Below are 14,058 nucleotides of genomic sequence, written 5' to 3'. Positions count from 1 at the left end.
CATGTCTGTGACCAATTTATACTCCCTGCAGTGATGAATGAGAGTGGCCATTTCCTTACCCAGTTACTAAGTGGGTCCTACCCACTTAAGAAAATTTTCTGTGCAAATCAGTTTTTTTTTTTGAGTATTGTTTTAGTTGCACTTCCTTAAACATTAGTGAAATGAAACATTTCTTCATGTGTTTATTGGCTATTTGTATTTCGTCTGTGAATTGCTTGTTTATATTCCTTGCTAAATATTTGCAGTTCCCAAAGAGTGTGCCAAAGTGCTGTGGGATATTTTAAATTTTTGTGAGAAGCCCAATGATACTTGCCATCTGTGAGATACTATGGGAGCTGCTAGCTTGAAGTAACATACAGTTATCAACCTTAGCTCACGTCGTACTCCTTTTGATGATGCCATATATCTTTGCAAAGTTGAGTATTTGATAGTTGCTGTGGTAAAAACAAGTACCATGGGAAGGTCAGTGTGGAATAGGAATGAGGGTGACGGAGTCCAGTGACTCCAAGGCTTGGGAAGTTAGGAAGTATCCAACAGGCACACACATCTCATTAGTAAGTAATTGTGGTTATTAAAGAATGAAATCAAAATATTTTTTCTTTCAACTTATGTGTATTATTTTTTCAAACAGTTTCGCAGTTGTTAGGGCATAAATACTTACTAGGTTGTTTGGACCTAACTACTTAATAAATGGAACTGTTCGATATTTCTTTTGGCCTGGAGGCACCATGAAAAAATTATTGAGGTGTAAGGGTGCTATGAATGAAGAAAGCTTGTAATTCCCAGCCATATTTCATTCCATGACTTTCATTTCTGTTACTGGTTTGCAAGAGGTTTGTTCCTTGAAGGAATTAGCAAATGGTTTGCCCCTTATTTTTTTGGTTTTGAATATTCCTATTAATTTTTGCTGTCCCAGAGATTTCGGTTGTTATATTGACATATTTATACATCTATTTTTTTTTTTTTTTTAGTTTGTGGCTTTGTGTTCGTTCTTAGAAAGCCCATTTTTTACCAGAAGATTATAAAATATTTTCCTGTTTTCTTCTAGCACTTTTGTAGTTTCTTTTTTTACATTTGATTAGTTTCTCCATCTAGAATTTATTTCAGTGCAAGGCTTTGGGTAGGGACCCAACTGTATTCTTTCCCTAAGACCTAGTTGGTTGTCTTAATACCCTTTGTTGAATACATTAGTCTCTTCACTACTGTTTATAGTGGTTTTTTAATGTTTATTTATTTATTTTGAGAGAGTGCGTGTGCGCTCAAGCGTGTACACATAAATGGGGGAGGGGCAGAGAGAGAGAGAGAGAGAGAGAGAGAGAGAGAGAGAGTCCCAAACAACCTCCCCTGTCAGCACAGAGCCCAACTTGGGGCTCAAACTCACAAACCGTGAGATCATGACCTGAGCCGAAATCAAGAGTTGGATGCCCAAACAATTGAGCCACCCAGGCACCCCTCTTCACTACTGTTTAAATGTCACTTTTACCATCTTCTGGACTCCCTTCTCTCCCTTCCACTGCTTAGTGTTCTGTCTTAGAATTTATGCATTTTATTTGTTAATATACATAACTTCTTGTACTACATCATGAGCTTTTTATACTTATTTCATCTCTGTGACCTATAGCTGCTTTCTCTTTACCTTCTTCTCTCCTAAAGCCTTTTTCTATAACTTATATTTAAATATACACAAATGTAGTTAGGATAATATAATGAACCTCATGTACCCGTCACTCAACTTCAACATTTATTGATTTATGACTAATTTTTTTTCATTTATTCCACCACCTCCTTCCTTCCTCCTTTCTCCTTTCTTCCTTTCTCCTTCCTGGATTGCTGAAGTAAACTGTCTTGACTGAACAAATTATCCTTATTATTTTTCATCAACAAGCTTTGGTACATCAAAGAGATCCTTATTTATCTCAGTATTGTTGTTAAGGAAACTCAAGAGTTGAAGATCCAGATAGATAGAAGAGATAAATCAGCAAGCATAATAAAGCTTCTCCTAAATAAGTTAAACTGGGATATCTTTTACAGAAAAATAATTTGTAATTTAAAACATTTTATCCAGGGCACCTGGGTGACTCAGTCCATTAAGCATCCGACTTCGGCTCAGGTCATGATCTCACAGTTCGTGGGTTCAAGCCCTGCATCGGGTTCTGTGCTGACAGCTCAGAGCCTGGAGCCTGCTTCAGATTCTGTGTCTCCCTCTCTCTCTCTGCCCCTCCCCCACTCGCGCTTGTCTCTCTTTCTCTCTCAAAAATAAATAAGCATTGGGGTACCTGGGTGGCTCAGTCGGTTGAGCATCCTACTTCAGCTCAGGTCACAATCTCACTGTTCGTGAGTTTGACTCCTGCATTGGGCTCTGTGCTGACAGCTCAGAGCCTGGAGCCTGCTTCAGATTCTGTATCTCCCTCTCTCTCCGCTCCTTTCCAACTTGTACTCTGTCTCTCTCTCTGTCTCTCTCTCAAAAATAAACAGTAAAAAAATTTTTTTAATAAATAAAAAATTTAAAAATAAATAAACATTAAACAACAAACAAACAAATAATTAAAGCATTTTATCCATACCTTTACAGAAATGTATCTTATGTTCCAAACTTAGGAACTCTTTGGTTAGAACAGATATTATTGTATCAGTGGGAATTGTTAATACTTTACATGTAAACTTTTGTAAGTGAGGTTAAGACTGAATACCTTTGATATCACTTTCTTTTTTTTTAATGTTTATTTATTTCTTTTTGAGAGAGAGACAAAGAGAGAGCAAGCACAAGCGGGGGAGGGGCAGAAAAAGAGGGAGAGGAAGAAACCCAAGCAGGCTCCGTGCTATCAGCACAGAGGCTGATGTGGGTTCGAACTCACGAATCGTGAAATCATGACCTGAGCTGAGATCAAGAGTCAGATGTATAACTGACTGAGCCACTCAAGTGCCCCTGACATCACTTTCTCAACCTCACTCTTACCCAGTAGCTCAGGGCCCCTGAGACTTCTTCTGGGTGAGGGGACTCTTATTTGCATTGTAAAATTTGGAGCACCAGCCCAAAGATGATCTAAGACAAATGAATGCTCACTCTCTCATTAATACTGTGTATTTCTCCTACCCATTTGTGTGGGAAGAGTTTAGAAAGTCATTTTTAGCACTCCAGCTGCTGCTCTGAACATAGGCTGTGCTTCTGCCACCCCTGGAAGGGAGGCATGCTACAGTTCCAACTCACTAAATGCTCCATTCATGGAGCCCCTCTCTACACCAGACAAAGCTCCATATCCTTGGGGCCCAAGGACTATGAAGAACAGGACACAGTCCTTGCCTTCAAAGAGCTATACTCCAGGAAAGGAAATTGTGGATTGATAACTATGATGACAGGATTAAAATTTTTTTTTTAAATCAAATTAAATAAGCCGTTGGGCACTGAGTAGGAAAAGAGTATGTCTTGGGTCAGAGAGGGGGGTGGTGGTTGATGAAAGCTGAGGAAGGTTTTATGGAGGAGGTGATGTTAGCTGGGCCTTACAGTATGAATGGAATTTCAGTAGGCAGAGTTGGAGAGGGTGGTGGGGGGAGAAATAGAAGGAGCATCCTGGACAGAAAAGCATTTGTAAGTTGTCAGGAATGGGAAATTGTCCCATTCAGCTACAAAATAGATAGACGAAGTGGAGGAAATAGGAGGTAAAAACAGAAAAGTAAGTCGAGACTTCAGTGCCCAGCAAATTCTTCAGGCAATTGGAAGTCATTGAGAGATTTTGAACTTGGGAGTGATACAGTCAGGGCTTTAAGAAGTTTCTCTGTAGTCAAGTGTAAAATAAGTTTTGGAGGCAGAGACCAGTGAGTTGTTTTCATCTTCCAGGTGTAAGATCTTTGGTTCCTGAACTAGAACAAGGGGCGTGTTCACAGAAAGGAGGGAATGAATTGACACACGAAGTGACTTTTCAGACCCCTACAGACTTTGTGTGTGTGTACATATTAGTCCTTAAAGATATTCATGGCCTGTTTCCTGTGATTCTCTTCCCCAAGCCAGTGTCAACTAGGAAGTAATTACACATCACAATTAGCACCCTTTTTCTGACAGCAGCAACAGCCAAGTGTCACCTTTGGGGAACTTCCCGAGACCTTCCTAAGGATTTGTCCTCATCTGATAAATAGGTTGAGGTTTGGAGGAGTAACCACTTGAAATACTTCCTGGCCTGCCCTCTAGGATTGGTGGGTAACTATGGGTGGCACTTGCCCACCAAGCCCTTTCTTGTAGGGGTGACCAGGCTGAGTAGCTGAAGTGTCCCATGGTCATGCCTCCCGTCAATTGGGCTGTCAGTAAAAAGGACAATACGCTGAGCCCTGTACAGATGCCATGGGTGGGTCCATACTCCCAGTAAGCACCGTGCCCTGCACTGTGGAAATCAGAAGATAAGAAAGGTGTTCCTAAGAAGCCTGTGGTCTGGTTATGGATACGATTAATAGACCTGAAGCAGAAAACAATTAAATCCTAAACCTCATTGTAGTGATTAGAAAAGATACATAAGTTGGAGAACTGTCTCTTGCTTTCCCATCTCCTACCCACACCCACATACAAATGCAGTCTACCTTTTAAATAATTTTTGCTGTATCTCTTTCTCCACATTTGTATGATTAAGCATGTTTCTGTGAATTAGAAAGTTTAGATTCCTTTCTCAGCCGTCCCCCCTTCTCACACCCTCCCCCTTTCAGTCTGACTCAAAGCCATAAAATACTCCTGCCTGCCTGCCTTTCCTTCTGTTTGTATGAATTAAGTCGACAGGATAAATATTCACATTCCCAACTACAGGCTGCAACAATGTTTGCCTGTTCTGCCTAGTGAGTCGAGAGAGAAAAAGGGGGCCTGACATCACCCTATACTGTACATTCCCGGCATAGATCATTTATTCAAGTCCCTGAAAAAATACAGATGTTTTACCAGCCGAAATAAAATCCTGTGTAAACACTGAGCTTGGAAAAATGTGGCTCTGACTTAGCCGTGGGGGTTGGGGCAATGCAGAGAGAAGGCAAGGCAAAATGGCAGATACAGAAATTTTATACTTGGCTGAATGTGATAGGGGCAAACGTGTTCTCCCAAAGCCTGCATGCTGCAAAAGAAGAATAGGATTTGTGGTTAAGAAAATATAGTTGCAAAAGTGGATACAGGTGCTGATCTTCCAAGTCTGGGATGGTGAATGATTACAATACATTCAGCTCATTTATATCTGACCTCTGAAATGAACATCTCTTTTCTCTTTGGAGTTGTCCTTTTTCACAGCCTGCCTAACCTGGTCCTGTTATTGCTGGATCCTGCTGTTTCTGGAGCTCAGCTGCTGTTGATTTTATAAGGGGGAAAATTGCCTGGAAGCCATGCTTGGTGAAGAGGAAAACCCATCTCGGCGTTGCATTCCCAAACAGCCATATATCATCTTGATCTTGTCTAACACAAGTCACTATTTTAGTCTAGCAGCATAAACCAGACATACTTTACTGGTGCAGTGCAAGTTTTTTCAGAGATCTGCCTCATGACTCTTTTTAGGCCTGTGGCACTTATTCAAAGAGTATTACATTCGCTCCTGTGAGTCACTTTTAAGATTCAAAGCTGCCCAAATGGACCCAGTGCTTCATACAGATGCCTGGGGGCTCCCCCGAGTCTCTCTGTGTTTAGATTAGGCATGGGGGTCCGCAAGGAGTTACTATTTCCAGGTTCTCCAGATTCCTCTTTGGTTCTCCCGGAGTTTCTCGGGGCTTGCATCTCAAGGGCAAGGACACTAGCCTGCTGCCAGCTGCTTCCTGGCCTCCCGTCCTGAGGGCATCTTCTGGCCAGTCCCACTGCCTGCGATAGACCTGGGTGGTGCTGCTGGTTTGCCCTTGGTTGTTTGCGTGCGCTTTCTGTCTTTCTGACTGGGTTACAACCATCTTAAGTCGGCAAAGCTTCCTCCTGCTTCTTTTGCCAAAGACACCTCTTCCTCCACTCTAGTCTTTTTTTTCTAAGGGCCTGCAGAAGCTAGAGGCAACCCACTGGCCTTTGTCCCAGGGTGGTCATTAATAGAGCTCCTTTTCACTCTCAAAAGAATTCGTGCCTTCCAAGATAAATTACCCTGACTAGAGCAATCATCAAGTGGATATTCCTAACCCAACTCATGAGATCCCTTTTCCTCATTCCCAGACCTGCCACGGGATATTATTCCCTTGTGAGCCCCGTTGTGGAGGATGGCTCTCCCTCACCAGCTGCCTGAGTTAAGAGGCTCTTTTCTGACCTGCAACTCCATGTCTAACACCAAGTTGCCAAGTACTGCTTCTTCAGCTTCCAAAATGTCTCTCAAATGTATCCTTTCCTCTCCATTCCACTTTTACCATCCAGACCGGGGCTGTCACAAAATCAGAGTCCTATCAGCACCAGGCAGATAAGTGAATGAAGGGAGACGAGGATAAACACACGGCTCTCCGAGTCCAATCCTTTGTTTTGAAACTTTTGAAAGAAGTCTGAGCTCAGTAAATACTTTATTTTCCTCTTGTTTCTCCAAAAGTTAAAAAGAAAGAAAGAAAGAAAGAAAGAAAGAAAGAAAGAAAGAAAGAAAGAAAAAGGCACATAAGCAGTGATAAATGACACTGACACTCCACCTTAGGCCCACGAATAATAGGCAGTCGTGGGTGTGACAGTGAACTGGACCCCCGCAGGTGACTGTTGACCCCCAGGTCTTCTGATTTTTCAAAAGAAGTTGGAAATCAGGATGATTCTGATGTGAAATCTCCCAGTTCGTAAATGACGGGCTAAAACTACTGTGTAGGTCAAAGAAAACACCTGCAGCTGCTTTGAGCCCACCCACCATCCTTGGCTCTCAGTATCTGGTTTTGACCCTCACCACCTCTAGCCTAGACTAATAGTAATCTTGGTCATCCTGCCCCTTCCAGTTCCAGCCTCCACACTGCCCTGGTCTTTCCTTTCCAAATGACACATCTAATTATTTGAGCACTGTTTCTAAAGCGGCCTTTGCCACCTACAGAAGAGAGGACTCGTCCCTTGCTGGTGCATTTAAGATCCTCCTCATTCTGACCTGACTCCTCTTTCCAGCTGTGTCTTCTATCACCCCACACACCGCTGACTGTGCTCTCGCCACACACAATTACTTGCTGTTCCCTGAGCAGTCCTGATGCTTTCCTTCCATTCATAGGTTTTTTAAAGAACAGTTATAGGGGCGCCTGGGTGGCTCAGTCAGTTAAGCGTCCGACTTCAGCTCAGGTCACGATCTCGCAGTCCGTGAGTTCGAGCCCCACGTCGGGCTCTGGGCTGACGGCTCAGAGCCTGGAGCCTGCTTCTGATTCTGTGTCTCCCTCTCTCTCTGCCCCTCCCCCGTTCATGCTCTGTCTCTCTCTGTCTCAAAAATAAATAAACGTTAAAAAAGAAAGAAAGAAAGAAAGAAAGAAAGAAAGAAAGAAAGAAAGAAAGAACAATTATAGATTTCCAGAAAAACTGAGCAGGTAGTACAGAGAGTTCCCATATCTTCCTTTCCTCTCCAGTTTTCTCCTGTTATTAATATTTAACATTGGAGTGGTATGTGTGTTACCATTAGTGACACATTATTTTTAACTGAAGTCCATAATTCACGTCAAAGTTTATTCTTTTTTTTTTTTTTCAACGTTTATTCATTTTTGGGACAGAGGGAGACAGAGCATGAACGGGGGAGGAGCAGAGAGAGAGGGAGACACAGAATCGGAAACAGGCTCCAGGCTCTGAGCCATCAGCCCAGAGCCTGACGCGGGGCTCGAACTCACGGACCGCGAGATCGTGACCTGGCTGAAGTCGGATGCTTAACCGACTGCGCCACCCAGGCGCCCCATAAAGTTTATTCTTTTTGTTGGCGATACTGATATTTTAATACACTTTCAGATTTTTTTTTATAATTGAGTTTCCTCTGCTTGCACGGTCTTCCCCAGATTCTGGCAAGATTTGCTTTAAGGCCAAATAGGAATATCACTTGTTTTGCAAAGCCTTCTCTGACTATTTTTGGAATGGGGGCTGGAAGGGAGGGAGCAAACAGGAAAAGGGAGAGAACTAACATTTTTATCATGTGCCTAATGTGTCAAGTAGTAGTATATATTCCTTTGAGTCTTTCTGCAGATACTATTATACAGTGTTTCACTGAGGAAGCAGAGGTTAGGTAAGTTGCCCAAAGCCCCACGGCTAGTAACTGGGTGGACACCCATGTCCACCTGGCTCCAGAGCCTGTACTCCTCCCACAGGGCTGCATTTCCCCACCCTGATCTGGCCTCCCTGCTCTCCCTACTGCAGTGAGGGGTGCAGTGTTGTTCAGCTCTGTCTTCTCCTCACACGTGTTTGCAGCAGCTCACCAAACCCAAGGGCATGTGTCCCAAAGGCAGAGTCTGTATGGGAAGAGGCACCACTTACCGGCGTCAGTTCAGCAGAGGTTTGTTCAGTTCCTGCTCTGCACCGGACTTGGTGGAGGGTGAGGCCAAGCATAAGAGGAAGGTGATGGCGATGCTGTGTGCAGGTCATAAAATTGCGACCAGGCAGAGTCAGGGAAGCTATGGACTTTCCGTTTATCTTTGACTAGGATGTAAGCTGCGGGGAGCAGGCATTCATTTGTTCTGTGCAGAGGCTCCTAGGACAGTGCCCAGTAGTAATTGTTGTTTAAATATTTGTGACAAGTTTGGGCCACCTGAAGTGACACTACACTTCTTAGACTGCTCACGTGCATTCAGTGGGTCACACAGCTTCGCTTTCTCTTTGGGTTCAGTGCAGTCCTATATCATAGGCTGTTTGCAAATTGTCCCAGGCCTGGGCCAGACTGTACTCCTGGCCTGGAAGTTCTCCTGAACCAGAACTTTCAGAGAAGGAGGAAGGAGGAGGAATTGCTTTGCCCCCACCGTCTTTTCAGATCCTGGGAGCTGCCTGGTGCTCCTGAACCTGACCTTGGACCTTAGTTCCAGAGGCCCAGCCTCACCTCTGGACTTCACCCCAAACGATGGCCTCATTTTGCTTGAACAAATTAAAACAAACCCTCTAAATGTCATGTGAAGGTAGCCGTGTGTTCAAATATAGTCATTAATTTTCTTAAAGAAAAAAAAATGATCTCAAATACAGTAACTTGTTTCAGACATTTGTTTACAAAGCTTTTCTCCCCTCTCCCCGTCTTCTCCTCTCCCTCTCCTTCCCTGCCCGGTTTTCCCTTGACTTCTGTGACCCTGTCTTTCACTTCTCTGGCCCTGTCTCTCCTACATGCTTCTTTCCACCGCGGTTCTTTTAAGTGTACCTCCCTCTGCAGTTGTCCCATGTAAATAGATCGCTCTCCGTTCCTGGTGAATAACCAGGATCACAATTGTTGTCTGGGTTGTGCCCAAGGTGACAGAATTGATGGACCTGGAGGCTGATTTTCATAAACCAGAGCTATGAAGCGTTTCAAAAACAGCCTTGTTTTTGCCAAGTAAGGTGAGCAAATATAGCACTAAGTTTAAACATCCATCAGGAGTTATTTTTGAGGTGATTGCTTCTAAATGAGAGGCATTCGAAAATCTCACAGCTTTCTTTACAAGTAAATTCCACAGTCATGTATTTTGCTGGTGTCTGCTGATTAATTACGATCCTGTGACACCATGAAAAACCCTGGTGGTTGGTTGTGTGCAGCTGTGGAGAAAAGTAAAGCAAGGCCCAGTGAGTTTGCCAACTCCTTCAGGATAGTGCGGATTCAGGCAGAGGGAGGTGGTTTTTTTTTCTGGCAGTCACCACAGAAGAACAGAAGCCCCAGCCAGACCCATTTCTCCAGACTTCTCGACGGGCGGTTTGTGTCCCTGCGGGGGTGTGGTGAAGTAGTGATACTTGATCTGTTGCCTCTGAATAACAGATCCATTATTAGAGGAAGCATTTTCAAGTCTCCACATCGGGATTGTGTGCCTACTCCTATACGATTACTTGTGTTTAGACGACAAAAAGAAAAAAAAAATAGTAGTTACATATAGTAAAGTAATCACAGTGTATTTTGATTCTTTAACCAGAGGTGCTCTGCATGTGTTTGTTGTTGGTAATTGCAGACGTCTGACCCAGGAAAACAGCCAGCTCACTCCCATTTAGGGGTCTGATGATTCTGGATCTCTTTTATCTTGGCCTCTTCCTTTTTCTCATTATTCCCTTCCATATTTAACTTTCACTTAACGCTCCTCGTTGGCAGGAGAGAAAAAGTTGAATCTTGTTGCTTAGGAAGTCATCTGTAGCTCTGGTGAAGGACACAATAGGGAAAGAAAACAGACTAATTATTAAAATAGACTTTCAAAGTTCTCAGTGTGTTTATCCATACTTGTGTTGCTCCGCCCACCTCCCCCCCCCCCCCCCCCGCCTTTTGATTTCCATAATGGGGCTGAAGGGTTTCTGTGACATGCGTCGTTCTCCTTGGCAATGGCTGAGGTCAGAGGATCTCTCTCTCTGCTGCAGGTGCAGGTTTGTGCTCCTCACAGTGTTGTTGATGTCATCACTGAGCGTGAATCCACAACATGCTTACGTAAGCTGCGTGCACATGCACACAGTCATGGGTCTGCTGGATCTATGGCCTTCATTCTAAATAGAAGCCACCTAGAGATACAACAGGATTTGTCTTTCTCTGCTCAATTCTAATATGTAATGCCATGTAGAGTGAGAATAGGATGCGTCTGCCTTGGTGCCTCCATTCCGGACATGTCCGTGGAGAACTGCTAAAAATAAAATATAAACAGTTTACAAACATCACTACCCTGTGCTTGCAAAGGCAGGCATCATTGTGGCCTGCTTCTTTGGCCAAGACTGTTCTGATAAACCCAGCACATGAGCCAGTTTGGACTGTGAGACCGTTGATTTTTCCCTCTTCAGCAAGACTTTGATTTTGAAAAGGTACATTTTTTTATATGAGACCACTAACATAGAGCAAGTCGTTTGCCTTTCTTTGCTAAAATCAATGTATAGGTTTTCTGTAGCTAGTAAGCTCTTGGATCAAATAACTGGTCCCTGAATAGTCCCCTTTGCTTGGAATTGTGCAGGGAACCCAGGGCATAGGTCGGGATCGAGGACATAGGGTTCTTACCAGTTGCTGTGTCTTCCCACACCAACGTGGTTTTCTGCAAAGAAACCAGAGCTGTGTTCTGCAGGTGTCTGTTTTCTTTGAGGGGAATATTTTGAGGAAACCTAACAGGGAGGAACTGAGCATTTAGGAAAAATATATTTTCACAGCAGGATATTGCTTTTTCTCTTTTTTGGTTTAGGTTTTCCATTTGTTACAAGCCTTCTCAGACTCCAAATACAGACTGAATGCATACTTTCAGCAGGAGCTGGCTGACGTTGCTGTTTGTACCAGAGCCAAACTCTGGCTGGCCGAGAGGTATGTTAAAACCCCACATGAGCGAGGAGTTATCAGGGGTTAGGAATACATTGGAGAATTGCTGTTTCTAGTTGTGGGAGTTTTAAAAGTCGTTGGCATGAGTTTTATAAACTTATTGGAGTATTTATCTTTTTAGAACTTTGGGTTGTGGTAAAGAAAGAAAAATATTTTCCTGACAATTTTTCTGAAACTGCTCTATGGCTGGGGGGCATGTAATATGGCTTTTTATCTGTCCACCAATCAGCTTGTTTCTATTAATACCTGCCATGTGCCCAAGCCTGTGTCAGATGTTATGGCAATGAAAGGCAATAACTGACTAAATCATGTGGTACAAACTCTTAGGCGCCATGGCAATTCATAGATTAAAGATTGGGGTCAGACTTGAATAGGTACGGGGAGACCATTAGGGTGTGAATAAGAAAAAGACGTGGAAGTTGCCCCTTGTAAGGTAGGTAGTAGAATAGCTTGAATTTTGAATAATCAAGGCAAAGGAGTGTGGATACATTTATTTTTTCACTCTGGCCATTGTCAATTTATCGTGGAACTTAGAACATTTACTATGTGAAAGATGGAACAAAAAGAATTTCTCATTTAATACGCAGGGAGCCCTCTCTATAACATTGTGTTCAAATCTGTGTCTGTAAGACTCTGATGTTGGTAGGAGAGTGTTACCGCAAGGACCCCCCCCCCCCCCCCCCACACACACACACACACTGTGTCCTCTGTAAGCTCCAACACACTGGGTCCAGCAGAGGCCCACATCCTACCACATTCCATGCTGGAGTGTCTTGCATTTGGTTAGGAATCAGTGCATTGGTTGTCTAACAACCAATTGTTGTTAGACAAAAACAAAAACCTTTTTTGTTTTTCAAAAACGAACTTTTGTTCCCTTTTGTTGGCTCCCTACCTTTTGGAGGCAGGAAACGGGTATAGTATGGGGCCCGAAAGTCAGTGTAATCCAACAAAGTCTGTGGCCTGTGGCCTTTGTGTTAGGAGATGGAAGGGACGCAGATATAGAAGAACTAGCTCTGACTTCAAGGAACTCACATCCAGGAGGTAAGGTAATAATTTGCATCCATATGACAAGGGTAATAAGAAATGTATGTAATAAGCACAGGAGTAGCCCAGAGGAGGGACGGGGAAGGGCCTTCAAGAGATGAGTAGAATTTTACCAAGTGGCCGGGGCAGGGAGGGCATTCCGGGCTCGGGTAATGTCAGAGTCAAGAACATGACTGCGTGAAATGGCAAGGTGACGATGGAGAACTATAAAGGTAGCTCTTCTGGAACCTAGTAGAAGGTACATGAGACCACGGAAATACGTGGAGGCCACTCGGCGAAAGCTCCTAAAGGAAACCTTTAGGCGAAAGGGAGCCCCTGAAGAATTTCTCAGTGTGTAGATATGAGTCTCCATGTCTGTCTAAATACCTATAGCTTTGAATGGGGATATTGATGGGGAAATTCTCTCATGTCTGAAATGCCAGTAAAGTGATGGTTACCTCTTATTTTTAGACCAGTTTTTGTTTTCTCTCTTTTATGTAGAGAGAGCGAGTTGATTGACCATAAACTGCCTCTGAGCCTAGTATCATTTGCTTTTCATGTGGCTTTTAGGTAACTCCCCTAAGCTGCCTTTTTTGGGAGGATAGGGAATTATAATCACATTTGTGTTCTCATCTGTTTATCAGTTAGCAGGCCAGGTCCTCCTAGCTGTTGTTTCTGGGGATCCGGAAGTCAGGGCTCTCCAGGAACCATCCTATGGAAATCTCTGTTTCCATCCAGAAATACCCCAAGAGGGAACCTGAATCTCCTATTCTTCAAGTGCTATAAAAGAGTTTCTGCCCCCTTAGCCTGCTACCCTTTCATGGCTGTCATAAAAAATCATCATCTGCTGGCTTCCTGAGCCCATTCCTTCTTGTTGGGTGGGAAGGAGCAGATGGTGTAACAGGCCAGCATTTGAATGGACCTTCGTGCTGTGCAGTCAGTGCCTAAAGATGGATGACCAAGCTGCCTTCAGCCTCCTCTTCAGCTGGAGAGGACCCTGTGGCCTCTTTAACTTTCCCTCTGGTCCCTATTGCAGTTTCCTATTTAGGTTTTTCAGCATCATCACTCCCCCCCCCCCACGCACTTTCTCTGATTTTTCTCCATGACATTCCAGCCCTAGAAAACAAAAGCATGAATCACCGCAGTTCACTGCGTTTCCACCTTCCTTGCTGAGAGTCTAGGAAAGCCACTTTTATGTTTCCAGTACAGTCAACTCTTTATTATCCAAGTGTGAACTTTATACTTTGTGGGTGGTCTGTAGGTGGTTCCTAACACCAGGCTTCCTCTTGCTCCCAACACACTTTTACCGTATTAATCAGGATGTGTTCAGAGCCTGAAATAAAGTTTGGGAGGAAAGCACACTGCCAGAGCACAATTCATTCCAAAGCTGTGTATCAGTTTTTCTGTATTATCCACCTCATTGACATGATAACCTTGAGGTCCCCAAATAGAAAAGTGTACAATTGTATACAAGTGATGAAGCTTCAGCCTGCCCTGTGAGACACACCTGCCTTGTCCCTGAGGTCCTTTGAGAGTGTTGCTGTGGGAAGCTGTGTGTCTAATACCTCCATGCTCACGTGAGCCCATTCTGGGTCCTAATGGGCCATTCTTGAAGACAACCCCTGTGTTCACGTTATCACCTGCCTTTCCCGTGAAAGACGTGGCAATGTGGAGTATTCCC

The 14,058-nt window shown here is 43.7% G+C and overlaps 1 protein-coding gene across 4 annotated transcripts in view; it reads left to right on the top strand.

The window, feature by feature from the left end:
- Positions 1–14,058, top strand: part of THADA (THADA armadillo repeat containing) — a 330,878-nt gene that overhangs the window by 220,265 nt on the left and 96,555 nt on the right. For all 4 annotated transcript variants that reach the window (XM_043603276.1, XM_043603274.1, XM_043603275.1 and 1 more), the window contains exon 30: positions 11,224–11,339. In XM_043603276.1, coding sequence (XP_043459211.1) covers positions 11,224–11,339 — 116 coding nt within the window. The remainder of the gene's footprint in view (positions 1–11,223; positions 11,340–14,058) is intronic.

The sequence above is a fragment of the Prionailurus bengalensis genome, chromosome A3, assembly GCF_016509475.1.
Source record: "Prionailurus bengalensis isolate Pbe53 chromosome A3, Fcat_Pben_1.1_paternal_pri, whole genome shotgun sequence".
NCBI lineage: Eukaryota > Metazoa > Chordata > Mammalia > Carnivora > Felidae > Prionailurus > Prionailurus bengalensis.
This window is presented reverse-complemented; position numbering and strand designations above follow the sequence as displayed.